Genomic DNA, 27,343 nt, shown 5'->3' with positions numbered 1-27,343 from the left:
TATTCGTCATGGCAACATTAATTGGTCATGTGGCAAGGGCTGGGAAGATTGGCAGAACAGGCAGCCAGGTGACAGTAGCCTACTCTGACCCAATGGAAATTACAATTGTCACATTGACAGCACTCTAGTGTTGCTTTGCCAGACCGTCTGGCTAGTCCACACAGCATTCCGGGATGAGAGAAAAACGTGCTCTGGTTTATTGGCATTTCTTTAAACCAATCACAATCGTCTTGGGCGGCGCTAAGCTCCGGACGGAGCCACGGTGCCTCTGCGAAATAGTCTCAGGAAGGAACTTGTTTTGGTGGAACATGTGGACGTTCAAAAGTAGTTTTAGTCGTGCAACAGAAAACTCAGATTGGACAGATAGTCTAGCTAGCTGTCTGGATTTACCCTGCAGAGATCTGAGGAGCAGTTAACCATAGTCCTCACAAATCCACCAGAGGTTAGAACGCCAACACAAAGGAAGAGGAAGGTCACGGACATTGGGCCGGAAATGAGGGACATCTGGTGGAATTTCCGGCGGCACCAGAGCGATCCCAGAAGTGGAACGTCGTGGATATAGACTAGACTGGCGGTGCCACCCCGAGCCCCCCTTCTAGCCCTGCCCCTGCAGAGTGGGGAGTTCAGTGGAAGAGCAGGAGATCTCTGTCACTGCGTGGCCACAGAGGGAAGGCCTGGCTGTGGAGCTGCTGCCAGGCCTGCTGAAACAACTGGGATGCCTGCTTGTAGTCCCAGTAGGTCTGCAGCTCTGCTCTCCTGAACACATGCACATTTAAAAAAAGCATGAGGGGAAGAACCCAGCTCATGTTAACAAACCTCTCTGCTGTAATTAATGAAAACAAAAAGTTGTGTGTGTTACATTAACAAGGTTAATAGGTCCCTGTTTTGGAAGATCCTTCCACTCTAAGAGAGGAAATTCCATCAGTGCTCTCTGAATGGATACAGATGTCCAGTGCTAGGCAGCAGAGTGCTTGTATTACAATGGCAGTCTGTTTTCGTGCCATCACGGCCACATATGCCATAATGGTATCTTATCTTCGCTTATAGCTCTGACAACATGTTTTTATTTTTGTAAGAATTTATCTATACAGCATTTCAGTTTAATGCTTTTGGTTTTATTATTGCTATTGCACTGCAATAGATAGATGCTGATATTGTTACCAAAGAATAAGTCTGATGATAGTCTACATTTATGTTATTGTCAATTAATCAACCCATAAAAAGCCCAAAAACAGCAATGATTTGACACTAACAAAATGTAAATTACACGTAATTTACAAAATGTAAAATGTTTACAGTGTTTTGTATTGTAATTGCATCCTGTGATAAAGTAACCAGGTTTCTCTTAGTCACAGAATGAGTTTATTTAAAATAGGCCTTTTACCTGGGCATGTGTGCCAAGCACGTTACTTGAGTCACTGCATTAAGAACAAAATCTATTCAGTTTGGATCTGTGCTTTTTATTTAATTATGTCCAATCAGACACAAAACTCTATGAATGCAGACCAGTGACACTCTCTGACCTTAGTTCTCCCCTTACCAGACATACCATTGTTGTATAAAGTGGTGTCATTGTATCCTGGGGCTGTGTGTGTGTGTGTGTGTGTGTGTGTGTGTGTGTGTGTGTGTGTGTGTGTGTGTGTGTATGTATGAGTGTGTGCCCATCCATGTGGAGGCTGGGCTGGGATCAGGTTATCTGCTAAAATGCTGATAAACAGAGAGAGCACTGTTCTCCCTTTGGAGATGATTCTCAGCAATCTATGTCTCACTCACACTCTCACACACACACACACACTCTCACACACACACACACACACACACACACACACACACACACACACACACACACCATGTGAACAGGCTAAAAGATGAAATGTGAGCACTAAATGTAACATACAAACCCACACAGTGAGAGCCACAGCACACATAAATATGCAAAACACACACACACACACACACACACACACACACACACACACACACACACACACACACACACACACACACACACACACACACACACACACACACACACACACACACACACACACACGTGTTGTGTAATCTCAAGCAGGCTATGTGACAACATTTGAAAAATAAAACCTGGGACGATATCCCAGTATGTGCAGTAACAGCACTCGGTGTTCCAGATTGTATAATTCCTTTAAGCCCTGTTGCACTTTGTTTTTATAATGCTGTTACTTGTGATGACTATGACACATTACCATTGACTTATTGCTGTGGTTGGTTTTACATCACTGTCGATTCGACACGCTTGAGCAGCAGATGAGATGAGAGTTACCCAAAAGGACAAATTGATAAAAGCCAGACCATCGTTTGGAGCTCTCCATTAGTGTTTTTTGGTTGTTCAAATTTCATTTGAGGCTGTTTGAAACCACAGTGAGATTATGAAAGAGCCTATTGTTTGTTACCTGAGGGAGTCGGGACGTGCTGAGGGCTCGGTGGCCGCTACCAGAGACAGGAAGGAATGGAAAAGCTCCAGTTTACACAGAAGAGACCTGAAGACACAAACATATCACTCCAATTTGGTCTAAATGAATAGTCTATAGTGATAAAATTCAGTAAACCATGACTTATCATTTGTATAGAACTGTAACAATTATTACATATATGTCTTATTGTCAATTTTTTTTAAATTCTTTATTATTATTTAAATTGTTAGTGGGTTAGGTATAACAAGTATTATTTGTGTTATTACATTATCTGGGTCACATAACGGTAATATAACCAAAAGATGTATCCTGGAATTCATTCAAAACTTTGATTTGTTTAAAAAACTAATATTTTTAAATTTGACTAAAACAGACAATTATATTGTTAATCACAATTAATTCTGAGACAATTAATTGTACAGCAAAATGTGGAATAGTTACAGCTGGACATTTCTATCATAATAATGTACGTATGAGAGTGTGAGAGAGTGCTGGCTCTACCTGACTTTAGCGGTGCCAAAGGCCTTCTTGGTGACTCCATGTTTGTAGCCGTTGGCAGTGACATCTAGTGGCTGCTCCGTCACATTACACCAGCTGATGGCTGAAACACATCAAGGTTGTATTTAGAGACTAAACACTCACTGAGCCCCTAAAAAGTACTTCTTCTATTGATGAATTTATGACTTATATGAGGTAGGAATTCGGTCCCCGGTTGATTCTGGGATCAGTCATTAACAAACTGAAACGTTGTAACAATCTTAGGTATTCTACATTAACCCAACTTTACAATGCATATCTGCAGCGATCTCTCTTAATACTAGACCAATGTCAAAGATTGTTGTTCCATCAGTCATTTAACATAGGAAAACACAGGTTGAAAGAAACTTCAGTTACCCTTTAACTTTGTCTCATAAAGATGGAAAAGAAGGCTAGATGGACTATAATTAGTATTTATTAAGATTTCTTGAGTACTTCTTTCTGATCATTCAGACCTAAATGTGTGTGCCTGATGATCCTACCTGCTCCACAGGGGGAAATTCGTCCCTGTCCGGCCTTGTGTTGCAGCTGGGTCTGGGCCTGGCTGAAGGGGAACTCCAGGCTGGACTGGAGCAGCACAGGCGGACACACAGAGAAACCAGCAGGGAGGTCTGATACATGAGAGCACCTGGGGAGTACAGGAGGACCACATTCAAAAAGGTCCGCTGATTCCCTTACATGGAAGGACAATTACCTCCAAAATACACCAAACATTGTTAAAAAGGGGGGTGGGGGGGGGGTGTAAATCAGGAAGAGAGGACCTTGAGTTTGCAGTGTGTTTTAGCGACTGTTGCCATAATTCTAAGACAATAAAGTATGTTCAGTCGGGTGGAGAGGACAGCCAGGTTGTTGTGTTTTTAGGTTCCTGCTGTAATTCTAAGCCCAAAAGTGTGCTTATCAGTTATCTGGAGTACTGTGCCTGTCAGTATGCGCATCTAACGTTAGCTACTCCGCTGTGCTGTGGAGTAATGTCTGGCTATGTGAGACTAGCATCTAACGTTAGCTACTCCGCTGTGCTGTGGAGTAATGTCTGGCTATGTGAGACTAGCATCTAACGTTAGCTACTCCGCTGTGCTGTGGAGTAATGTCTGGCTATGTGAGACTAGCATCTACCGTTAGCTACTCCGCTGTGCTGTGGAGTAATGTCTGGCTATGTGAGACTAGCATCTACCGTTAGCTACTCCGCTGTGCTGTGGAGTAATGTCTGGCTATGTGAGACTAGCATCTACCGTTAGCTACTCCGCTGTGCTGTGGAGTAATGTCTGGCTATGTGAGACAAGCGTCTAGCAACAGTGATGCTGCGGCAACCAACGTGAACTTGGAGTCTGGGGATGAGGGAGGGAGCGGGGGAGAAGGCTCTCTCCAGTATTTTGAATTCGTACTGCAGTAACTATTTTAAACACTAGCTGTCAGTATTACATACTGCACCTTTAAACATAAAAGGAAATCATTTCCAACATTCTTTTATTAAACATTGAAAGAAATATAAAAGGCATCACAAAAAAATAATTACATTTACATTTTAAAGTGCAGTTTTCTACTCATATTTTTTTCAACTAAGACAAAAAAATCTCAGAGCGTCTTTATGTCGCAGCCTTTCAAGATGTGTATATTGCGCCAGTTGATATTGCGATGTTGATAAAAAAACGAGATATTGTGAAGCCCTATTCAGCATTACTCCTTACCTTGTAACCAAAGCTCTCTGCATAGCTTCTTGGCTGTATGGACACTTCCCCACAACCACGGTGCTGAAGTAGAGCGCCTCCTCTAGGTAGTGTGACAGCAGTGCGCCCTGGAAGCCCAGCACCCCCCAGCGCGCCAGCTTGTCACTGCAGGAGAGGGACAGAGTGGGTTCTCCTCGCCCAGGTTTCACCCGGAGCACCCCTGTGCTGTGGTACCCCATCCCAGGGTGCAGAGGGTCGGCTGGGCCACCTGAGACACACTTGGCCCCCGTTCGGTGAATGTCTGGGACCTGGTAATGCAGTCCTGCACTGTCAGAAGGGCCTCTGGTTTTCATCTCCAGCTGTGCTGAATCTTGTGAGACAGTTTCGACAGAGTGACTCTGTGATGGATGCTCACTAGTAGATGAATTTGAAGGGAAAGGTTGTTTTGTGTCTCCTCTGTCCTCTAGATTTTTCTCCGCTGTCTCCTCTTCCTCCAGACGGGGCAGTTTCATGTTTTTTCCTTCACTGGATTCCTCAGCTTCTCTTTTCAGGTCTCCTCTTGCATCAGTTCCTTCATGGCCCTCTACAGATGTGACAGGGGGGCAGGGCTGGGACTGGCTGTCAATCATGGGGACGATGGCGGCGTCACCACCTAGTAATACACAAGACGTTTCAGACTGATTCTGGCTTCCTGGACAAACCACTGGCATGGGACAGAGCTCAGCTATAGCTTTGGGAAGGCTGATACTGATGTAGCTGATAAGCTGTCTGATAAGAATAACAGTCCTTGACACAGCATTTAGATCACAAACAAACTTTCTTCTTTGTAGGAACTAAAATAAACAAACTGTAAAGAAACATTAAAAAAAACATTTAGCAAAAATAATACAACAGCTCAGTTATCATGGAAAAACCATGCACTAATTATCAGACAAAATGCAGTATATGCTTACATAAATATTAGGGCTGCACAATATGGGAAAATATACAATAACGTTGTTGAATATCACGATAACAATATTACGTGTGATAAATGAACTCTCTCTAAAATAAACATCTCTGCTGCTTTCAGTAGTCTGCCAAAATACAATAAATTGCTTGAATTTAAAACAAATAAAAGGAAACCTTTCTATCTTTTTTTATTAAACACATTAAAAATGAAATGAACATAAAAGGCACTACTAAAAAAGGAATGACAGATACATTTTAAAGTGCAGTTTTCTACTGATATTTTCTTTCAACCACAAAAAAGTGTCTTTCGCGAGTGTCTTTCACGATATGTTGCAGCCTTTCGCGATGTGCTTATTATTATACCAGTTGATATTGCGATGACGATATAAAATTGATACATTGTGCAGCCCTAATACATCTAAATTGAAACACATGAAAAATGTATGACAAATGATATACACTCACCTAAAGGATTATTAGGAACACCTGTAAGATTTCTCGTTAATGCAATTATCTAATCAACCAATCACATGGCAGCTGCTTCAATGCATTTAGGGGTGTGGTCCAGGTCTAGACAATCTCCTGAACTCCAAACTGAATGCCAGAATGGGAAAGAAAGGTGATCTAAGCAACTTTGAGCGTGGCATGGTTGTTGGTGCCAGACGGGCTGGTCTGAGTATTTCATAATCAGCTCAGTTACTGGGATTCTCACCCACAACCATTTCTAGGGTTTACAAAGAATGGTCTGAAAAAGGAAAAACATCCAGTATGCTGCAGTCCTGGGGGGCGAAAATGCCTTGTTGATGCTAGAGGTCAGAGGAGAATGGGCCGACTGATTCCAGCTGATAGAAGATCAACTTTGACTCAAATAACCACTCGTTACAACCGAGGTACGCATCAAAGCATTTGTGAAGCCACAACACGCACAACCTTGAGGTGGATGGGCTACACCAGCAGAAGACCCCCCCGGGTACCACTCATCTCCACTAAAAATAGGAACATGAGGCTACAATTTGCACAAGCTCACCAAAATTGGACAGTTGAAGACTGTAAAAATGTTGCCTGGTCTGATGAGTCTCGATTTCTGCTGAGACATTCAGATGGTAGAGTCAGAATTTGGCGTAAACAGAACGAGAACATGGCTCCGTCATGCCTTGTTACCTCTGGGCAGGCTGCTGCTAGTGGTGGTGGTGTAATGGTGTGGGGAATGTTTTTTTGGCACACTTTAGGTCCCTTAGTACCAATTGGGCATCATTGGGCAACAGCCTACCTGAGCATTGTTTCTGACCATGTCCATCCCTTTATGACCACCATGGACCCATCCTCTGATGGCTGCTTCCAGCAGGATAATGCACCAGGTCACAAAGCTCCAATCATTTCAAATTGGTTTCTTGAACATGACAATAAGTTCACTGTACTAAAATGGCCCCCACAGTCACCAGATCTCAGCCCAATAGAACATCTTTGGGATGTGATGGAACGGGAGCTTCGTGCCCTGGTTGTGCATCCCACTAATCTCCATCAACTGCAAGATGCTATCCTCTCAGTATGGGCCAACATTTCTAAAGAATGCTTCCAGCACCTTGTTGAATCAATGCCACCAAGAATTAAGGCAGTTCTGAAGGCGAAAGGGGGTCAAACACGATATTATTAGGGTGTTCCTAATAATCCTTTAGGGGAGTGTAGCTTGATTTAAATCCTGTCGATCATCTGGTGGTCGTGTCAAACTAGCTGACTAATTCGGTCCACTGGGAGCACACTGGACTCACAGGGGGTGTGACTGGTGAAGAAGAGGAAGGAAACTCCTGGCTGAAGCCTCCACTTCCCCCCCCGCTCATCTGTCTGACGAAACACAGAGCTGTCCCCACCACTCACGGCCCTGTGCAGCTCCTGGATCAGGTACCTACACACGCACACACACACACACACACACACACACACACACACACACACATTATGGTAGCAGCCTATACTCTACTACTATTTGTTGGATGGTCAAGGGTTAGCATGGAGCATCAGAGCCAACGAGCCATTAGGGACACACAGAAAATGTAATAGAAATCCAGACCTGATACATCCCCTTCTAGCAATGACTTCTGCATGGCTGTCATTAAGTACTTCACCTACATGAAGTACACAGAAAAACAAAAACAACACATTGACCTTAAGGTTGTATTTCAGAAATGATGAGAATTATTTTAACAATGATTTGTTGACTGTACTTTTACGGGCTGTCATGGATGTCAGTGTAACCCACAGGTTGAGAATTTATTGGTTGTAATCTAAGGTCCGATACAGACAGACGACTGCAAAACAGCATTGTATTCAAAAACAAAAATGAAAAGAAGAAAAATTCAGTGTGGTGGCAACTCTATTTGGTTGTGCTGCCAAAATAAACTCTGTGTTTGGAAGATGGAGACAGCAGTACTCAGCACATAAAGAAGACCAAAAACATTAATTATGGTAACATGAATAACACCACACACCATTGGGACTCATAGCTGTCCGTCCAATGCATTTGGTCCCAGTTCCTAGGGAAATAACCTCCTTCTCAACTGTAAAAAAAAAAAGAATTTGATTAGAATATAATTCATCACATTTGTCGTGTTATTCAGTGGTGTAGTCTACGTGATACATAGGTATACACAGTATACCCACTAAAGAAAGCTCCACGATTTCCATATACCCACTTAAAATGCCCATTGCCCAATGACACGCAACAACATAATTTCCATTATATTTTTTATGTATTTTTTATGTCATCTGTGTTCTTTTTCTTCACATAGGCTAAAAAAAAAAGGTATAATTTCACATTAAAGTGTATCCCAATGCAGAAAATGAAGTTGTTGACGCTCAAAATAACCCTGGGGGAGGACAGCCACACCCCCCACTATGATATGACCTCCATTCCCCAAAGGCAGATTCTGGCCCATATATATATATATAGTCCATTAGACTACACCACTGTTCTTATTCTACCTATGGCGTTTGATGGGTTTTGTGTTATAATTAGTTTAGATGTGTTTAGCTGCTACTTTGCATAGCCTAACTAAATATAGGCAGAACATTATTATTCTTTTTTTAATTCTGAACATTCAAACTTTGTGACGGTACTGTGCAGCATGACTTGGACTATTTGTTCTGTTCACCCTTGAAATCTAAGGTACATTTACTGAATTTAATGTAACGTTATCTTATTGTTACTTTTCTTACGTGCCGATTTTACCAGTACCTTCAGCTAAAAGTCAACGTTTGTTGCTTTTAGATATTGTGGACGAAAGACGATATTAAAATTAAAAACGTTTTGAAACAATGAGCAAATGAAATATGTAATCTTGTAGGTTATTTGGCTGTCCAACCTGTGTCAGAGTCAGCAGCACACCGGCTGATTTTGACAACAGCGGCCAGCAGGGTCCACTCTCTGCCCGGCTCAGGCTTCCCTCTCCGGGGAAGCTGCTTGAAACGCTCGTAGCACAATTTGGCGATTTCATCCGCGTTCACCATGTTATACCGGACAGGGACGTGCAAGGGAAGGCATACGGGCATTAAAAATAGGTATTATACACAGTCGCGGTGTCACATGAACAATATATGAACAATATTTTTGATTAGCTCCTTCGACCAACTATGCTGCTTGGAGGCATCTCGAGGAAACGAAGAGGTTACATCCGGGCCTTGTACTTTCACAATAAAGTTCCTTTGAACTGAACATCTTAAATTCATGATGGATACAGTATTGGTAATTAATATATAACTAATTGGAGCATAGAAGTAGTATGCTTGTAGTAGAGGAAGCAAAAACAGTCGTAGTAGGTCTTATATTAACCCCCTCAGGATCCCAGACCCCGTCTTAGTAAATAAGTAAGTAAATAATTTAAACCAAAGAGATCATCACAGTCCATCTTGACCCAAACATTTATTTATCTGCTATTCAAAAAGCTGCATTGACGCAGGGGTCAATAGAGTGGTTAGTGGATGTGTGGGTATCAATGTGGTGTGACTACGGTTCATCACAGGTCATGTGCTGCTTAATGTTCTCACCTGCAGCGGTGGAAGAAGTCAAATCTAACTCCCTCTCAAGAAGTATTCAGATCCCTTACTTAAGTAAAAGTACTAATAATAACACACTGTAAAAATACTCCCTTACAATTAAAAGTCCTGCATTAAAAATGTTAGTTAAGTATAAGTGTGTAAGTATCATCAGAAAAATGTACTTAAAGTATCCAAAGTAGAAAAAAACCTCCCATTACGCTAAAACCTGTATGTACCCTTTACAAACAAGCTGTGAAAGTTCTTGACAAAAATCCAAGAAGCTACCATCACTGTACGATTATAAAAAAACACAACCTATTAACCTTTTGACAGTTTTCTCTGTTTTGCAGACATGTGCCTGATGTATAAATTGACCCATGATCTTGGACCACCCCCACTCAAGCAATGTGTGTCATTTTGCAGAGATGTAAGGGTCACCAGGGCTTCTGTAAGAGGTGACTGTTACACTCAATTTAGGAAGACTAAATTTGGTCAATCAGCTTTTACATTTACTGTAGTTGAAAAGTGGAACTTAATTCCACTTCACATTAGAGATTGTGCAAGTCTCAGCACTTTTAAAATGCCCTTAAAGACTTGGCTGAAGGCGAATCAACTATGTGATCATTGATCTTTTTATAACATGGAATGTATATTTGTATTTTGGTTTATATGTGATGTAATGCTTGTCACATGTTGTTTGTTGTTAAGTTTTTATCTGTTTTGATGGTATTGTCTATATTGTCCTTTTATCTCCCTTGCCCAGGGACCACAGATGGAAATTAGCTGTATAGCTAACTCTGGTACAGGGCCTGAACTGTGCATGGTCCCTTACAAATAAACTAATAAAATAAAAAATAAAAAATAAAAAAATAAAAATAAATTGTAGAAAGAGTAAAGGATCCAACCAGCTGTGTGTTTAATGGTCTCATCATCTCAGCTGGACTTGTAGCCGTTATATTGTTGGCTAGTTTACTTTAGAATCAAACGTCAGATGTCATAAACTACATGTGTTTTGTGTGCAGAAATCTTAATGTGTAAAGTAACTAGTAACTAAAGCTGGAACAGATGAATGTAGTGGAGTAACTAAAGTAACTAGTAACTAAAGCTGGAATAGATGAATGTAGTGGAGTAAAAAGTCTCTGAGATGTAGCGGAGTAGAAGTAGAAAGTGGCATGAAAAGAAAAGACTCAAGTAAAGTACAAGTACCTCAACTTTTGGACTGAAGTACAGTACTTGAGTAAATGTACTTAGTAACATTCCATTACTGCTAACCTGACCTTCTCTCCCTGATATGCAGTGCAGGTCAGACATTGACTGGCACACTGATTCTTTTGGTCAAATCTGTTGCACCGTTTTGTGCTGCTGTCTGCCTGCAGCCAGCATGACAACACTGAGCCTCTTTGTGCTCTTGGATACACTTACCTCTCTTACGCAAAAGTGGGAACTCATTTTGCTCCAAACTGACGCCATTTCTTCCAAGGACAAACTTAGTGGTGGAATGTAACAGTAAGTGCATTTACTCAAGTACTTCAGTACAAATGTTGAGGTACTTGTACTTTACTTGAGTCTTTTCTTTTCATGCCACTTTCTAATTCTACCCCGCTACATTTCAGAAAGAAATATTCATCTGTTCCAGCTTTAGTTACTAGTTACTTTAGTTACTCCACTACATTCATCTGTTCCAGCTTTAGTTACTAGTTACTTTAGTTACTCCACTACATTCATCTGTTACAGCTTTAGTTACTAGTTACTTTAGTTACTCCACTGCATTCATGTTACAGCTTTAGTTACTAGTTACTTTAGTTACTCCACTACATTCATCTGTTCCAGCTTTAGTTACTAGTTACTTTACACATTAAGATTTCTGTAGACCGAACACATGTAGTTTATAAAATGATGTTTGATTCTAAAGTAAACTAGCCGACAATATAACGGCTACAAGTCACGCTGAGGTGATGAGACCATTAAACACACTACTGGTTGGATCCTTTACACACACTACAATGGGAGGAGAGTTAAGTACTTTAAGTATTTTTACTTTTAATACTTTAAGTACATTTTCCTGATGATACTTTCATACAAAATGAATTTGTCCCTGCGTCAATACAGCTTTTTGAATAGCAGATAAATGAATGTTTGGGTCAAGATGGACTGTGAGGATCTCTTTGGTTTAAATTATTTACTTACTTATTTACTAAGACAGGGTCTGGGATCCTGAGGGGGTCCTCAGAGTCAATGCAGGTGGGCCTCCCCACTGCTTACTGGCCTATATGTGAGGTAGTCACTAAGGCCATCCACAGATGTGTGCCACATGTATGTTTAACATTAAAACAGGATTTATAAAATCATGCCAACAATTATTAGGCTATTTGAATAGATTTGTATTCTATGCAAAAAAAAATGTATAAAGGCTTCAGGCCGCCCTACAAGTTATTGTAGGGCCAAGTTATTATGCAACTTCATTTTATACAATATATGTAGTAGGGGGTCCCTGCTCCATCTCTCTCTCAGTTAAGGGGTCCTTGGTCTAAAAAACACTGAAGACCCCTGTACTAATGGAGTGGTGTTCATAACTTCTAGGAGGGCGACACATTCCTAAATGACGATTAGATTTTTTTAATCCTAGTTGTCCTTAATACTGGGATTGTACATAATATCTGGATATATGACCTCCTCTGTATACATGTTTGTTGAGAAACGTCTGATACCTTTGTTTTGATGACATCATTGATTATTTAAATGGTGTTAATCGTCTGATTGACAAACCCATTTATGGATGGATGAATCTAGGGTCATCAGATGTCTACGAGCTACCTTGAAGCTTGCTGTAAGAGAAGTCCGCTTTGGGAGAATTTCCGGCAGAAATGAGTCCACAGCAGGAGCTGGTGGTACTGGACCCCCGGCACGGGAAGCTGGGCCTGGACTCGGCTCCTGTCCTTCCAGCACACAGGCGCTAGACACAACTCTGGGAGAGAACTGAAGAACACATCATCAGCTTTACTCCTCTCACTGGGAATGTAGCTTCATCATCATCATCATCATCATCATCTTATGGAGTAGTGCAAAATACTGTTTTAGTTAGAAGTAAATCCACATCATAGACAACCAGCTAATGTTGAAAATAATACATTGTGTCAAAATAAACACTAAGCTAAACTGCTAAGCTAAATAAAATATGAAGTTAAATGCTGAAATAAAACAACGTGTGACCAAATGAACTGAACGCTGCTTTGATGGATATTTTCTACTAATATACTGATTACCTTTATGGAGTAGTTTGAAACCATGGCTACCTGCACAGACCAAATGGGAAACCAGCTGAAAATATTACTACATTTTATTTCTCACCTTATTCTGCATTATGTATGTCTGTTCATGTGACTGCATGTCATTTCTTATTATCAAGCAGTTGTGTTTGTAGGCAGAAAAGCACAGGTGTATTCAAAGCCATTCATGATGGCTGCCTGCCATCATGCTGACTCACTGAAATATTTTACTGGGACACTTGATGGAGTTGAGCCATCGTTAAGGTTATCAATTTCAGCTGTTAATTTAACCAGAGCCAGCCCCCAAGTGGGCGGGGCATCTATGGCCCGCAATGCCCATTGGTTAATCCGGTTAAATCTCTGCTCATATTCGATATCGAGGGAGTAGGCTAAATGTTGGCAGAAATGTCAAATGTAAGTGTGTATAATCTCACTAATTATGCCAAAATCCAAAATGTGGTTTGACTTGTGTATTTAGAATATCAAAACTCTGGTTAAGATGGATATCTTGTTCAGTTGTCTGAAATTGCTGCCAGTTCTGCATACGTGATGTGCTCTTTTTATAAGATTTTATTGTGTTTATTGTAGCACATAATATCAGTCACTTAAGTTACTTTACTAAAGAAATACTCCAGTATAATATATGTTAACACGGCAGAACGAGCAGGAGAAACTCCACTACTAGAGCTACTGCAGAAAAACCAAAGGTTGTGTCTCCAGGAGCTGAGGGATGAGCAGACGTCAGGAGAAAGAGGAGCGACAACGGAAGAGGCACAATGAAAGGTATTTAATCCTCCTCCTCTAGGTAAATTTGATAAATGTATTGACCTGGATTTTCTCCATAATTCCACAGTAGATATGGACATGTTGGGCATCCTTGGACAGGTCAGGAGCTCTAGTATCTGAATCAGGTGACACATCCAACTGGAAACTATATTTGGCTCCTAGGGGGCAGTGCAAAATCAGGAATTGCAAAAATAACATTGAATATTGATATTTGAGCTGAACTATCTCAACATCTCCACAGTAGATATGCACATGTGGGCCATCACCGGGCAGGATGGGAGCTGTAGTTTCTGAATCAGGTGAAATATGTAACGGGGAAACTATTTTTGGCCTCTAATATGTAAGGGAAAAAAAGATTACGCTTAACACCTCAGTGTGGTAGGCTACAGGCCCTGAGAATTTGTGACTTTTTAAATATACAGTAATTTACAAGATTTTTGGCTTTTATTTAGCACAATGTCAGGAAATAATTGTGAGACGAGAGGGACTGGTAAATGGCCTGGGGAGCACGACACTGCCAGTCCAGTGCAGATGGGAGTTGCTATGCTCCGATTTAAATGGTTTACGGCTTAACGTGTCATATTGAAATTTGTATAATCCATAAAATAACTTTTCTCACACATTTTCCTTCATTTTGTCATAAATTGTATGAATAGTTAAATTTGTGAGTCCAGGGTTTAAAGGTGGTTCACTAACTCTCTTTATTTGTCTGTTGCTATAGAAACAGAGGGACCCAAACGTCAGCACTGACATATCCTTCACAACATCTGGATATTTAAAGATTGATCAGAGTTCACGCTGGAGAGAAGCTGTACAGCTGTGATGAATGTGGGGCAGCTTTCACTCCGAGTGGTCACCTAGAAGACACAGACGTGTCGGAATCATAAAATTAAAACTTGACTCTTTTCTCGATGTCATTTTCCAAAGTTTTTGTTGCTATTTTGTATTTATTTATTTATTTTTTACTCTTTTGAAGCATTAAGACATTTTTCTCACTATTTTCAATGTTCTTTTCAAATGCAATAAAATTGAAAAACCCTAAATCCAATAGTGAATTGATCATTTATTTCACTTGTGAAGAGCATTGTACGGAACCATCGGTTACTTTTACAAATTTGGAAAACGGGTCAAATTTGACCCAAGGACAACAGGAGGGATAAGGGATGGTTCTACAAGAACACACCACTGTGTGCTGAATTTGGACCAGTTCTGATTACTACACATGAGAGATTTATGTATCTTTATCTATGCTCTTGTCACCGGTTTTTCCTCCCACTGCCAAAACATCAGTGCTTGGTTTGCTGTTGTGGTGGATGAGAACTCATTAGTTTAAATGACAAATGTTGAAATCCGATGCCTTACTCTGGTTTATAAAATATGTATATATCACATCAAACTGTCTCTCCATAAAAAAGCATCAACACAGCTCAAGACTGAAATCTCATTTATTTTAGATATGTACAGAAGAAAAATGCTGGATTTCACAAGTAACAGAAAAATAAAAAATAAAATCACATCTCATCTCTCTAGCCTCTGTTACAGAGGTGCACTAGTTCATGATTACAGTTCTGTCTCTCATATACAGAGACACACACACATGCGTTCATACACTGCCTCTCTCTCTCATCACTTTAAAATGTTTGAAAAAGTATTTCTCTCTGGTAGATATGTTATACTGCATTTGCGGGGTAGCTGTGCTGTTGTGAGTTGCTGCTGACATTAAACTATCCTGGTGTCTGGTTTGGTGTGTTTCTAAGCCGTGAGTAAAGGTGTATGTGCGGGGAGGTGGGGGGGGGGTGAGACTCTAGTCAAATATAATTCTCTGTATGTGCCATCCTGTCAAGCCCACATAAACATACATGTCCAAACTTTTGAACCCACACACACACACACACACACACACACACACACACACACACACACACACACACACACACACACACACACACACACACACACACACACACACACACACACACACACACACACACACACACACACACACACACACACACTTCTGCCTCTTTCTCCCAGCTCCACCTTTATCCCATAATTCAGTTCACAACACTGGTGTGAAGGGCTATAGATGACTGACGATTTCTCAGCTCTGTGATTAACAAATGCAAAATATTACTAACAAAAAAACTATCCCATTGAATTAACTGTCCTCCTCTAGCGGCCTTGTGTTCCGTTTCCTGCGTCACTCCTGTCCAAATCCCTCCGTCTCCTCGATGGCGAACAGGAGTTTCTCTCGGAGCTGCTCCAGGCTCCTGTACGGCGGCAGGTCCAGACGGTTGAAGCTGCGAGGAAGAGACAGACAGGAAGAGACAGACAGGTCACCATTAGTCACTAACAGGTCACATACGATATAACTTTATTGTCGGTTTACACTGGAATTCATTTTGCGTTCCTGAGCAGCTCAGCTCAAAAAGAAGAAAAAGAAAAATACACAGAGCTAGACAACAACTACACATATAGTACAAAGATGAAGACACATCAACAGCCATGGCAAAGATACATGTTTCAGGATATGCTCGGATCCAGATCTCGGGGTTTAGATTATTTTGCAACACAATGTTTAACATGTTGACAGACCTGGCAGCAGCTTACCATGTGTGGCTTCTTGGAAGCCAAGTCTCCTTCCCCACCTTGTCTATGCAGAACTTCTGGGGACCGTTACTTCCTGCACGGGGAAGAAAACCGAAGTTATTTCATCAAATGTAAGCTTCAATATTTTACAGTTAAGTTACATACATATTATAACAGCAACAACTGTAAAATATCATATAAAAGCCGAGATTCAAATAATGGGCAGGGACATGAAACGTCATGTCGATTTTTCACATTAAAAGCCTTTAGTACCAATAATGGGAAGGCTGGGATACCTATTCCTGTCTTTACTTGACTTTGGTTTATCATGTCAGCTGTTTTGTATTACATTTTGTATAGTCTATAAACACGACGTTCCACTTCCAGGATTGCTCTGTTGCTGCCGTAAAATTTCGCCAGATGTCTAAAACTACTATTGAATGTACACATTATTATATAATGTGTACATTAGGCACTGTGTACTGTTGTGCACTGTTGCTACGCCACTTAGACAAGTTGAAAAAGACGGTAGTTCCCTTTAATAGTCACGGATGTGGCGTTTGGGAGTCTGTGTGTGAATCAGTGTCGTGTACCTATGAGCTCGGCGAAGCCTCCCACAGGCAGCCGACAGGTTCCTGTCACAAACTGAAGCAGACGGATCCTCTTCTCGTTGTCCATCTCTTTCACCACCTGCAGGAACACAACGCTATCATTCACTAACATCACACACATCAGTGCTCATGCACACCGGAACACATACACTGCATCATAGCAGATGTGTGTGTTTAGATCAGGGGTTGAGGCATAAGACTGTATAAGTGAAGCCAAAACATCTGGATAGGTCATAAACTCTGCCCCCCCCCTCCATGTTAGCAGATAGGACATAGGCCAAACTAAAAAAATCTAATTACACATCAAAACATTTTTCCCAAAGATGGTTTCGGTCATTTTAGGTAGTTTGTTCCAAGTGTTTAATTTCTGATAAGTTTGGTTTTTATGAGTTATTTAATGCTATAAAAACAGGGTGAAACAACACAATTGACAGCTGGGATTGGCTCGTGATTGGTCGGATGGGTGTATGGGTGGGACTTTGATCCCGCAGCTCCACTGCCCGATCACTACTGTGCTGGTCTATATCGACGACGTTTAATCTACGGGATTGTCCTTCTTTCTGACCAGATGTTCGTCCCCTTCCTCTGTCTCTGTGTTGGTGTTCTAACCTCCGGCTGATTTGTGAGGACTATGGTTAACTGGTCCTCAGATCTCTGCAGGGTAAATCCAGACAGCTAGCTAGACTATCTGTCCAATCGGAGTTTTCTGTTGCACGACTAAAACTACTTTTGAATGTACACATTATTAAATATTTTGCAGAGGCACTGTTGCTATGTCTGGCAATTGACAATGCAAGACAATTGTGATTGGTTTGAAGAAACGCCAATAAATCAGAGCACGTTTTTCTCCCATCCCAGAATGCTGTGTGGACTAAACAGACCTTCTTCCGCAGCGCTGTGGTGGAAGGTCTGGCAATGCGAGACTAGTACTGTGCAGATTCTGGCTCCAAAATTATAAGATGGCAGCGCCAGTATCTGGGATATTTGAGCTTCACTTTTGTACAGTGGGAGGAAATGGAGATGCACGGCCCATCTTCATATACAGTCTCCTGTTTTCTGTAAGGTCTGGCCTCGTGCTCAGTGAACCATAGCGTGTCCGTACCTGCCAGAACCAGTGGATCTGCTTGCTGTTCTTGGTGTAATGTCTATAGATGGTGTTCTTCTGCCAGTCAGCCAAGTCGATCTCCTGCATCCCACACAGCATCAGCTGCAACAAACAGAATGATATTTCAAGTCCAGTTGTGTGTCCTTTCTTCTTTGTGTTTGTTTGACTCAGTGGGCAGAAGACAACACGAGACAGGACAGCATTTCCCATCTCTATTCTAATTTAATTCTCTACACTGTATTGAGATATTAAATAAGACATATAAAGTACACATTTCTCCTGTCGCGGGCGACAGCGTCGACTTCATACGGTTAAATAGACAATTAGATTGCAAACACTTGAATGCATTTTAAAGCAGTTTATTACTTCTTCTTCTAATATTGTTTCAGATACCACGGGCCCTCCCTCCAGCCCCTCCCGCTCCTCCTCACCTCCAGCTCCTTCTCGTCGAAGTAGCGAAGCCACTCCAGAGGAACCACTTCGTTGAAGCCGTCCAGGAAGGCTTTGGTCTGCTCCTCTACCCCGCGGGTGAACCTCCAGTCCGTCAGCAGGCTGCACCAAGAAACAGAGATGCTCTCATACCATTTTTTACTTTCCTGATACTGATTCCAATACCATAAAGCTTTAGTGCGTAACTTTTTGATATTAATTAAGGTCCGTTACATTCAAGCCGTTGGTGGCGGTGCGCGGTCACAGAAGGCTTGTATCATGCGGACGCGGCGACAGTTTTGTTGTCATTACTTAGAATTCCTCATGGGGGGACAGAAACCACGCACTATAGCTTTAACTTGCGTATTGGCCGATACCGAGTACCGATCCGATACCGGTGTGTCATATATTTTATTCCGTTTTAACAGCTGTATACTATATAATACTATATACTTTCTTTAATTATCAAGTTTGACAATGAGTCATAATGGAAAAAGAACATTAATAAACTACTTTAAAAGTAGATTATCTTCTGGGCTAAATTACGTGTTATCAGATCGGTGCATAAACTCCAGTACTCGCTGATCGCCACACCAGCATTTTAGGCAGTATCAGAGGATTTTTGTCTAGTAGTGGCTATTACTGCTTATGTTAACGTGCCTGATGTACTCTTCCTTGTTTTCCTCGTTGACTAGCTCGTTCTCCCCGTCATCTTTCAGCTGGTGAGTGGAAACCTTCCCGAGGATCTCCATGTCCTGTGCAAAATACAGCTCCACGCCACACTCCTCCAGGTTGTTCTCTCTGGATGGACACACACACACACACACACACACACACACACAAAGAAAAAAAACTAAATTTAAGGCAGTAGCCTTTGCCACACTTCTTGCAAGAAGTAGCATACTTTTAAATTGGAAATCACCCACTATTCTGCCTTTTAGACACTGGATTACAGTTACCTTCTCTAGAACTGAGAACATCAGGCTCTCCCTAAAAGCTTGAAGTGTTTTCCAAAGTTCAGTGATCCTTAAAACATATTTTAATTTGACAATTTTTCCTGTAGATTTTATGTTTATAATGAATAAATCCGGTTCGTTGCTTTTTTAGTTTTTGCCTTTTGTCTGTTGTCTAATGTGTTAAGACTCCGCCACATTCAGGAAGTGTCTTTTTTAAGAGCAGATGCAATAAAAATGTGAGGTTATATATATATATTATTTTCCCAGGTCTATTCTACACATAAGAGTTTAAAAGAATTTAAAAAGGGGAGCAAGAAATGAGGCGTGAAAAAGGTTCTTACCTCCACTTTCTAGTCTTGTGAACAGAAGTGAACAACAATACACAAAGAGGTGACCCATCCTGCATTACTTACTTGACCCACATGATGGAGTTATAAAACTCAGGGTCTATGGACTCCAGGTCTTTGAGGGTGGGTTTCTTGTCCAGCATTCGCTTGTAGAAGGGCAGCGTGAAGCCGGTGTCGATAAACTTTCCATGGTACAAAGCCTGCGGGGAGGATTGGATACATTAGAAACCACAATAAGGAAGGTCTCCTGGTCCTCACTGCTCAAATCCAGAAAGAAACACATTAAAACTCAGTGTTAGTTCACTAAACCTGATCTTTTGGCAGCTTGGAGTCCCTGAACCTAACAAAGTAGATTAAGTAGGGGGAGTATTTCCCCTGTAGTCGTATTGTATAGCCACTGATGACATGTGGTTGAAATTTGTTCTTGAATTGTTTTAATAGCCAGTCACCTCTACAGGAAACATGAATGGGGCTTTTATTCCTGGAATCATGGCAGCCTGATGTAATTACACCCACTAACACTCCACACCTGCTTATATACATGACAACACTAATTCTTTTAAGTCACAAAAGCTTTATTTGATTGGTCCTGACATTGTTGCTGCTGCCATGTGTACATCTGACTTTAAAATTACATTCTAGTGACTTATCCCATTCCTTTTAACCTGATTTTCACGGTGGGAACTACAAGGAGTTGCTTAGAGTCGCTTAGATTAAAGGGGAACACAAAATGCTATTTCCATGGCCGAGGGAAGTTCAATCAATATTTGTGAACATGAGGTGCTCTCTCTCAAAGCCAGAAACCAGAGAAATAAGTCTAAAACTTGTGATGTCATCAAGTAAAAAGTCTGGAGATGCTCCTTAAGACAATGAATGGGAGACTAGATTTATTTTTTTCTATTCTCAGTTGTGAAACAGAAAATGTACCCATATACTACCAATGCATTGTCTATGGAGCAGTTTGCACTTGAAGACATCACAAACTTGAGTTTTAGCATTATAGTTTTGGGATTTGGGAGAGAGTTGTAGTTTCCCTTTAAGGTACAGACACACACTAAGCTGACTAATGTGTGCACTTAACACAAACACATTAAACTGCTTTAAACCAAGTCATAATCTTAGTTTGGTGTGTGTGTGTGTGTGTGTGTGTGTTCACAGAGAGGTAGACTCAGACTCAGCCAGATGGAGCTGTTTAATGTTAAAAAGAACACAGAGGGCTCAGAGCTATGATGAGCCAAGAACAACACAGACGCCCACTGACTGACTCAGTCTGCTCTGTCCTACTGTTTCCTGACTGACCATGTGTCTGTCTCACAGCCAGCGAGAGACACAGACACACGCACACAGACACAGACACGCACACAGACATGCACACACACACACACACACACACACGCACACACACACACACACACACAGACAGACGAGGAGGTGTCAGTGGAAAGACAGAAAGTAAAAAAGGAGGCAGTAAGAGGGTTTGCTAGTTGAGACTTGGTAGAGAAGCATCTTAATAAGGGAAGTCAGCAAAGTGCATTTTAGGACTAAATATAGGCAGCTGCTGGCGGGTGTGGGCTGGGTGCGGCAGTGAGGTCATGGTGTGGGAGAGGGGTGGGGTGGCAGACGGAAGGAGGGGTAGGGGTGTCGGTTTTGGGACCTACAACTTTCTGGAGTTGATCCCAGAGAGGGAGACATTATAGTACATACTGTACATCATGTACATACACTGTAGACACTGAAGGCGGATAACTATTGAACTGTACACATACAGTACCACATGTACACACACATGGCCTAGTGGTAAAGACCTGTGCCACATGATTCAGCACCCCTTATTTTATTCTGTTCATACTATTCTGCTCTATTTAAACCATTTTTAACACAGATAGTGGTGGAGAGTGGCTGAAAGGCGGGCTGTAACAGCTGCTCTGATCTGCAGCTGGGCGTCTCTACAGGCGGTGACATTTTCTTAAGTGACGTTTTTAGAGGAGTCCTCTTGACTTAATGTGAAGACATTGATTTCTGAGTTGTGCAATCTCTGTTACAAAAACACACGAAAAATAACTAGACTCGCAACAGGGTAAAAGTAAAAACAGAAAAAAAAAACAGAGATGTTGCCTGTTGTAGTTCATTTTTAAAGACCTTGAACTTCCTTGAAAGCACATCAAATCCCAAGTATGATTTTAATAAAACTATTCCAAAGTGAAGCTCACCATGGCGATGAAGCGCCCGATGAAGCGGAAGTATGTGAGGTGGTCGGGGTTGATGGAGGAGGCCGGGTTGATCTGCAGACAGTAGTTGTTCTTTCCGGCGTATTCAAACAAACAGTACATTGGGTTCAGCACCTCGTGGGACAGCAGGAAGAACCATTCCCTGCAGAGCAAGAGGACATTATTATAGTATGTAGGATTTTCCTAAAAAAAAAACTATGTACAGACTAACGCGAAAGTAATGCCTCTCAATCATCACTGATGACCCAGTAGAAGTGTATGGGACTGTCTGTAGCTACAGAGACTCTGCACTCTGCCTGTAGTTTCTCTTTTCTTCTTATTTTTTTTGTGCAGGACGTTTATGGGTGACAGCACATAGCCTTTGGGCCCCATGTGGGTGTGTAACCCCCCCGCCAATAACAGCGTGTAGGGTATACTGACGCACAAGGCACCCAATGACCTCTGCTGTGTGCTGTCGGTCAGTGTGTCTGTTTAAGCGACACACACACACACACACACACACACACACACACACACACACACACACACACACACACACACACACACACACACACACACACACACACACACACACACACACACACACACACACACACACACACACACACACACACACACACACACACACACACAGACGGGAGGAAGCTTTGCATGCACAATGCTCGACCATTTTCCTTTTAAGAAACATAAGGGCATAATGTTGGATGATTCTGTAACTTAACATCAGAACTATCAATTTTCATCAAAGACTGGTCCAACAGAGGAAGTGGAGGAGCAACAAGAACAGATAACAAATATGTGACATGGACCACATGGTGATGATGAAGAAAAAAAGACCTCTTATAACATAGACGGACAAATAAAACAATAATCACAGAACATTTAATCCAAAAACAGAACATGTTTAACGAGCACAGTTGATAGAAAATAATAAAACACAAAATAACAAAGCTCACAATGAAACAGTAAGTCTACCTCTTCAGAGGAATGACGCATTGTATGTTTGAAAATTGTACTAAATCAATTAAAGCCTAAGTGAAGAACTATCCAGTTATCCTTTAATTAGTCCCAGGTTGGATTTTAGAGATGAGTGGAATGAATATAATTCATAGACGAAGACTAGAAGATATGAGGAAGACTTTGTTTAATTACATCACAAGACAGTACTGAGTTGTGTGTCTGTAAGTTTCAGGCCGGTCTAACTTAAGAGTTTGTTTATTTTCTTTTGCAGGGTTGCCATCACTTAATGTAGTATTTGATATTTGTTCTTCTTCTCCGTTGGGTATCTAATTAAGTATTTTGAAATAACCACCTTCTAAATGTGACGAGGTGGTCCCAGTTGAGCAGTGTTGTTAACACTGAGCTCTGAGGAAAAACTATTTAATTTGATTTAATACTAACAAATTTAATGAAGCCAGTTTTGAGGTTACTTCAAATACAATAAAAAAATAAAAATAAAATGTATATCCTCAAATTAAATTCTGAATAAATCCTAAAGTCTATAGATTCTGCCAGGAAAAATTATACACTGTAATTTTTTAAACTTTGGTTTTTGTTCCGATTAAACAAACCAGATATAACGTGTTAATTAGTGAGCTTTAGTGGGCCTGGTGGGCCAGAGCCAGGGCAGAGAGTGGTAATAACTTAGACGGGAATAAGAAAAATGTAGAATTATGGTGATCTTGTGCGGACCAGCTGTCAAAAATAAGAATTTTATCAACCAACTCTGGATAGTAATATAAATTACAATATACAGTCAGTGTCCAAAATTAGCACCATCCACTGGCCAAATGCTGGTAGATTTGCTTTACTTACCAGCCAAAAAAACTATGGAAATGTATTAAATGGCTGGTAAAATTTGAACATTCATTAGATATTTGGCTGGTGGACAAAAAAAGTTAATTTTGAACCTTGTATACAGCACATCAACACATTTCCACACATCTTACAATCAAAATGTGACACATAAATTACATAGAGACAAAAAACATATAATATGAGGGATGAATAGAACAGGACAGAATCAAATAGACACAAAGAGACTGTGGAAGGATGCATGTTAGAGAGAATGAGGGCCCACTAGCACCACCACCAGCTGTTGCAGCACCAGAACCTAGTGCTCCCAAGGCCCCTGCCCTCCCCCTTGGGGTTTATGGGAGGGGATATGGACTGACTGACGGACGGACGGACGCAGACACCTCACAACATCCCGTCCGTGGTTCTACCCTGTGGTAGAACAGCATAATGTCACCTACCATAGGGTAAAACCACTGCCGTGACACCGGAGACAGAGACACAATGCAAAACCAAACAGAAACAAAATGAGAACACCGCCAACAGAAAAATAAACAACATATACAGAGAGGAAGACCTGGAACACAGCAGACACGGGGGGGGCAGGATGGATACATGTGATGGGTGGACGGAGGGAGGTAGGGAGGGGGGGGGTAAGGAAAGGAGGGCAGAGATGTTGCAAGAGGGTAGGAGGTGTTATTTGGTTTGCTGGCCACCAGAGAGAATTTCATCGTCACACACACAATTCTACCAAGTACCCTATTATGATACCAATTTATCCTATATTTTATTATTTTTTAACAGCTCTATACTACTATCACTGAATGGATGTTATATGATTGCTAACTTTGTTGTACAGCCTGGCTCAGTTTGACAGTCAGTCATAACGGAAAGAGAACATAAATACACCACTTTGAAGTAGATTTTTTTTGGGTCTAGATTACGTGGTTTCGGATTGGTGCATAAACTTGAGTACTTGCCGATACCGATACCATCGCTTTAAGCAGTATCGGAGCCATTTCTGATACTGGTATCGGTATCGAACATCTCTATTTGAAAGCCAGAAAGAGGGGACTGTCTCATTCCCACTCGAAGTAACAGCATCTAAAGACAATGCAGTTAAGAGAAGTAAATACTGATCGTTCTTTTACTGGTCAGCTGAAGAACTGGCTTATTAATAATCAGATATGTGCACATTAGACTGCTGACTGCCTGTTGACTTTTGCTTCCCGCCTGCAGATTTGTCTTGTTTTGTTGCTTGCTGTCTGATGTGTTGTGTTTGTTACTTGTTGTTGAGCAATGTTGGTCTGTGTATGTTGCTTTTACTTTTACTGTATTAAGTCATTTTTTTGTATTTTATTTTTTTAGGTTGCCATTTTAAAACTGGCCAGGGACAACAGATGAAAATTAGCCTGATGAGCCAACGCTGGCTCATGTACAGTTACTTTGCTGTTGATAAATGAGCAAAATCAACTCAAGAACCCTGTAATGCCCGTTGCCTCTTTATGATCTTTTAAAATAGTTTGAATCCTGTCTAGAACGGCAGTTAACACCAACTTAGAAGCTGGTTCCAGTGGAGGAGGAAGCTGTGCAGAGCTTCAAGAAGTAGCAGGAAAAGGAAAAACACACCATCACCGTCACCGACATCAAAGACCTATGGGTTAAGTTACCTGTAGCAGCACATACAAAATGAGAGAATGTGAGGAAGAAGAAGACAGGTGCGCTTGTTTTGTTGTTGCTCTCACCTGGCGATGCCGCCGTAGTCCAGCCCCTCCTCTCCTCTCATTATGATGTAGAGTCTGCGGCGAAGGTCGTATGGCTTCACATTCATGATCTGATGACAAACCATAACATATTATTCATAAACATACAATGATTTTTAACAGGTAAAATTTGAGATTGATAGAACATTTTCCTGACTACGAAGTACATTTTTAAATGTCATCATTCTTTTATTGTGTGAAGTCTGAAATGAATGTTGTGTATTTTCTTCCTATATGTGGTAACTGTAATGTGTCATGAGATGTATGGATATATCTAAGCCCGGTTTGCAGATACTTAAGTCCAAACAGGCTGATACAAATCTATGGAACATTTTGGAGCAACTTTGGAATTACATACAGATGAAAAATGGAAATATGCCTTGTCAAAGTTCAGATAACAGAGTTAACTAATCACATGTTTTTGTTTAATCTTCAGTACTTTTTTAATTGTTATACAGTATGCATATGGCCTTTGTAGTAGAGAGTGTAGTAGAGAAGTGTGTTTGCTTGGTCTCTGACCTGCTGAAACGAGTCCTCAAACAGGGTCTGTCTGGACACCGAGATCTTTACATGGCTGGGCAAGGCATTGGACTAGACAGAGACAAAATCAAAAATGAAAATCATCATTGTTACAAAATAACTCCATATGTGGAAAAATAAACTTAAACTTATCCCTTGTCTTCCCGTCGACCATTAACTTGTTGTCCTTCTGGGTCAAAATTGAAAATTAACGTTTTCTTTGCACCTTTTCCAGCATTTTTGTCGCTTTTTCCCCCGATGCGTTTTTTTCATTTTTTCTTAAAAAAAAAAATTGAATTCATGACCAATAAACTTAATTTATATGGCATTATACCTAACTTTTGAGTAAAGAAAGCAGAAATGATGAATTATTTTGTCTAATAGATGAGATTAGACTTTGAGATCAACGGGTTTATATCAAAGTTTAGTCAGGATGCTGTTTTTTATTTTTTTTAAATGCTATAAAATTGAATAAAACACCCCAAAATTCAAATCGAAAGGAATCATTAATTTTACCTGCAAAGAACGTTGTATGGACCATCCATGCATCCATGTTATTTTGGGGCATTTTAGTTTAGAGAAACCCATATTTCTGATATAACAAACTTTGAAAACGGATCCAATTTGACCCGAGGACAACATAAGGGTCAAACTGTTTTGAGTCAGACCTTCTCAGGGTTTTCCCACCGTCACAAGACTTAGGTGGAGCACCCCAGCCGTTTTTGGCAGCACCTAAACCCACTAAATGATCAGAGATCAGAAATACTCAGATCTTATGATTGTCCCCAGTGGACTTCTCTAACAAGTTGTGATTGTTATGTATTTATTATCTGCTCTAGCTGTTCCCATGTTTTAGACACAGATATGGGAATGGTCCAAAAAGACTTTATTTTTTTTTTTATTTCAAAGCGTCACATTTTCTTGAGGAAGGACGCCTAAACCCCCCGCCACATACATGCACCTAAGTCTCCCACAAACCGAGGGAAAACATTGCTTTCTGACAAGCCCTTTAAAACATTGACAGCTGCTGGTAACTACAAATTTCAACTCTAACCCTAATTCAGTTTGGATTGTGAAGATCACTCGTTCTAAGCTGAAGATGGTCGAGTACTTGTGTTACGGCGATATAATCAGTACAGACTCTTTTAGGCTTTTAGTCAGCAGTACCTGGTCCAGTCAGTCTGGTCCACCACTGATGATGAATACAATGCTGTTCAAGCAACAAAAAAACAGGTAGTCTAGCCAGGTAGACTTACTTTTATTTACTCATTCAAAAAGATATCAGCTCTGAAATGTCTGCCTGCACCCCAAAT

At 41.0% G+C, this 27,343-nt stretch overlaps 2 protein-coding genes and 1 long non-coding RNA gene across 8 annotated transcripts in view; 1 reads left to right on the top strand and 2 right to left on the bottom strand.

The window, feature by feature from the left end:
- Nucleotides 1–468: 468 nt before the first annotated feature.
- On the bottom strand, nucleotides 469–13,106 carry adat1 (adenosine deaminase tRNA specific 1). 4 transcript variants are annotated; one of them, XM_039810004.1, is made up of 9 exons: nucleotides 12,986–13,106; nucleotides 12,452–12,613; nucleotides 8,092–8,160; nucleotides 7,375–7,508; nucleotides 4,676–5,306; nucleotides 3,473–3,618; nucleotides 2,955–3,054; nucleotides 2,433–2,519; nucleotides 469–756 (listed from the first exon to the last, which is right to left on the bottom strand). In XM_039810004.1, exons 3-9 carry the CDS (start codon nucleotides 8,121–8,123, stop codon nucleotides 624–626), a joined length of 1,263 nt encoding a protein of 420 aa, XP_039665938.1. In that variant the 5' UTR covers nucleotides 8,124–8,160; nucleotides 12,452–12,613; nucleotides 12,986–13,106; the 3' UTR covers nucleotides 469–623. The 4 variants fall into 4 exon arrangements, with proteins under 4 accessions (XP_039665938.1, XP_039665935.1, XP_039665936.1 ...); XM_039810001.1 differs by lacking the exons at nucleotides 12,452–12,613; nucleotides 12,986–13,106 and adding exons at nucleotides 7,674–7,728; nucleotides 8,965–9,272; XM_039810002.1 differs by lacking the exons at nucleotides 12,452–12,613; nucleotides 12,986–13,106 and adding exons at nucleotides 7,674–7,728; nucleotides 8,965–9,272 and having other exon boundaries at nucleotides 2,433–2,469.
- A 147-nt stretch (nucleotides 13,107–13,253) lies between these two features.
- Nucleotides 13,254–14,675, top strand: LOC120564765. The gene is made up of 3 exons (XR_005640142.1): nucleotides 13,254–13,317; nucleotides 13,562–13,686; nucleotides 14,411–14,675. It is a non-coding gene; the product is annotated as an uncharacterized LOC120564765 (long non-coding RNA).
- A 441-nt stretch (nucleotides 14,676–15,116) lies between these two features.
- wwp2 (WW domain containing E3 ubiquitin protein ligase 2) overlaps nucleotides 15,117–27,343 on the bottom strand; it is a 54,810-nt gene continuing 42,583 nt past the window's right edge. For all 3 annotated transcript variants that reach the window (XM_039809998.1, XM_039810000.1, XM_039809999.1), the window contains 10 exons: nucleotides 26,031–26,102; nucleotides 25,494–25,582; nucleotides 21,937–22,096; nucleotides 19,793–19,926; nucleotides 19,084–19,224; nucleotides 18,426–18,546; nucleotides 17,992–18,096; nucleotides 16,872–16,968; nucleotides 16,300–16,372; nucleotides 15,117–15,989 (listed from right to left, as the gene is read on the bottom strand). In XM_039809998.1, the coding sequence (XP_039665932.1) occupies nucleotides 15,890–15,989; nucleotides 16,300–16,372; nucleotides 16,872–16,968; nucleotides 17,992–18,096; nucleotides 18,426–18,546; nucleotides 19,084–19,224; nucleotides 19,793–19,926; nucleotides 21,937–22,096; nucleotides 25,494–25,582; nucleotides 26,031–26,102 (1,092 nt within the window). In that variant the 3' untranslated portion in view covers nucleotides 15,117–15,889. The remainder of the gene's footprint in view (nucleotides 15,990–16,299; nucleotides 16,373–16,871; nucleotides 16,969–17,991; nucleotides 18,097–18,425; nucleotides 18,547–19,083; nucleotides 19,225–19,792; nucleotides 19,927–21,936; nucleotides 22,097–25,493; nucleotides 25,583–26,030; nucleotides 26,103–27,343) is intronic.

Source organism: Perca fluviatilis, chromosome 8, assembly GCF_010015445.1.
Source record: "Perca fluviatilis chromosome 8, GENO_Pfluv_1.0, whole genome shotgun sequence".
In the NCBI taxonomy this organism is placed as follows: domain Eukaryota; kingdom Metazoa; phylum Chordata; class Actinopteri; order Perciformes; family Percidae; genus Perca; species Perca fluviatilis.
Note: the sequence above shows the minus strand (reverse complement) of the source record. Positions and strands in the feature narration are given on the sequence as shown.

What these genes read in the sequence shown, in the direction of transcription:
- adat1 (XM_039810001.1), bottom strand. Translation starts at nt 9,151, where the DNA reads ATGCCCGTATGCCTTCCCTTGCACGTCCCTGTCCGGTATAACATGGTG. An exon ending in CAGAGAGCTTTGGTTACAAG is followed by an intron (nt 3,619 to 4,675) that starts GTAAGGAGTAAT and finishes TGTACTCCCCAG; the next exon opens with GTGCTCTCATGTATCAGACC. An exon ending in AATTTCCCCCTGTGGAGCAG is followed by an intron (nt 3,055 to 3,472) that starts GTAGGATCATCA and finishes GATGTGTTTCAG; the next exon opens with CCATCAGCTGGTGTAATGTG.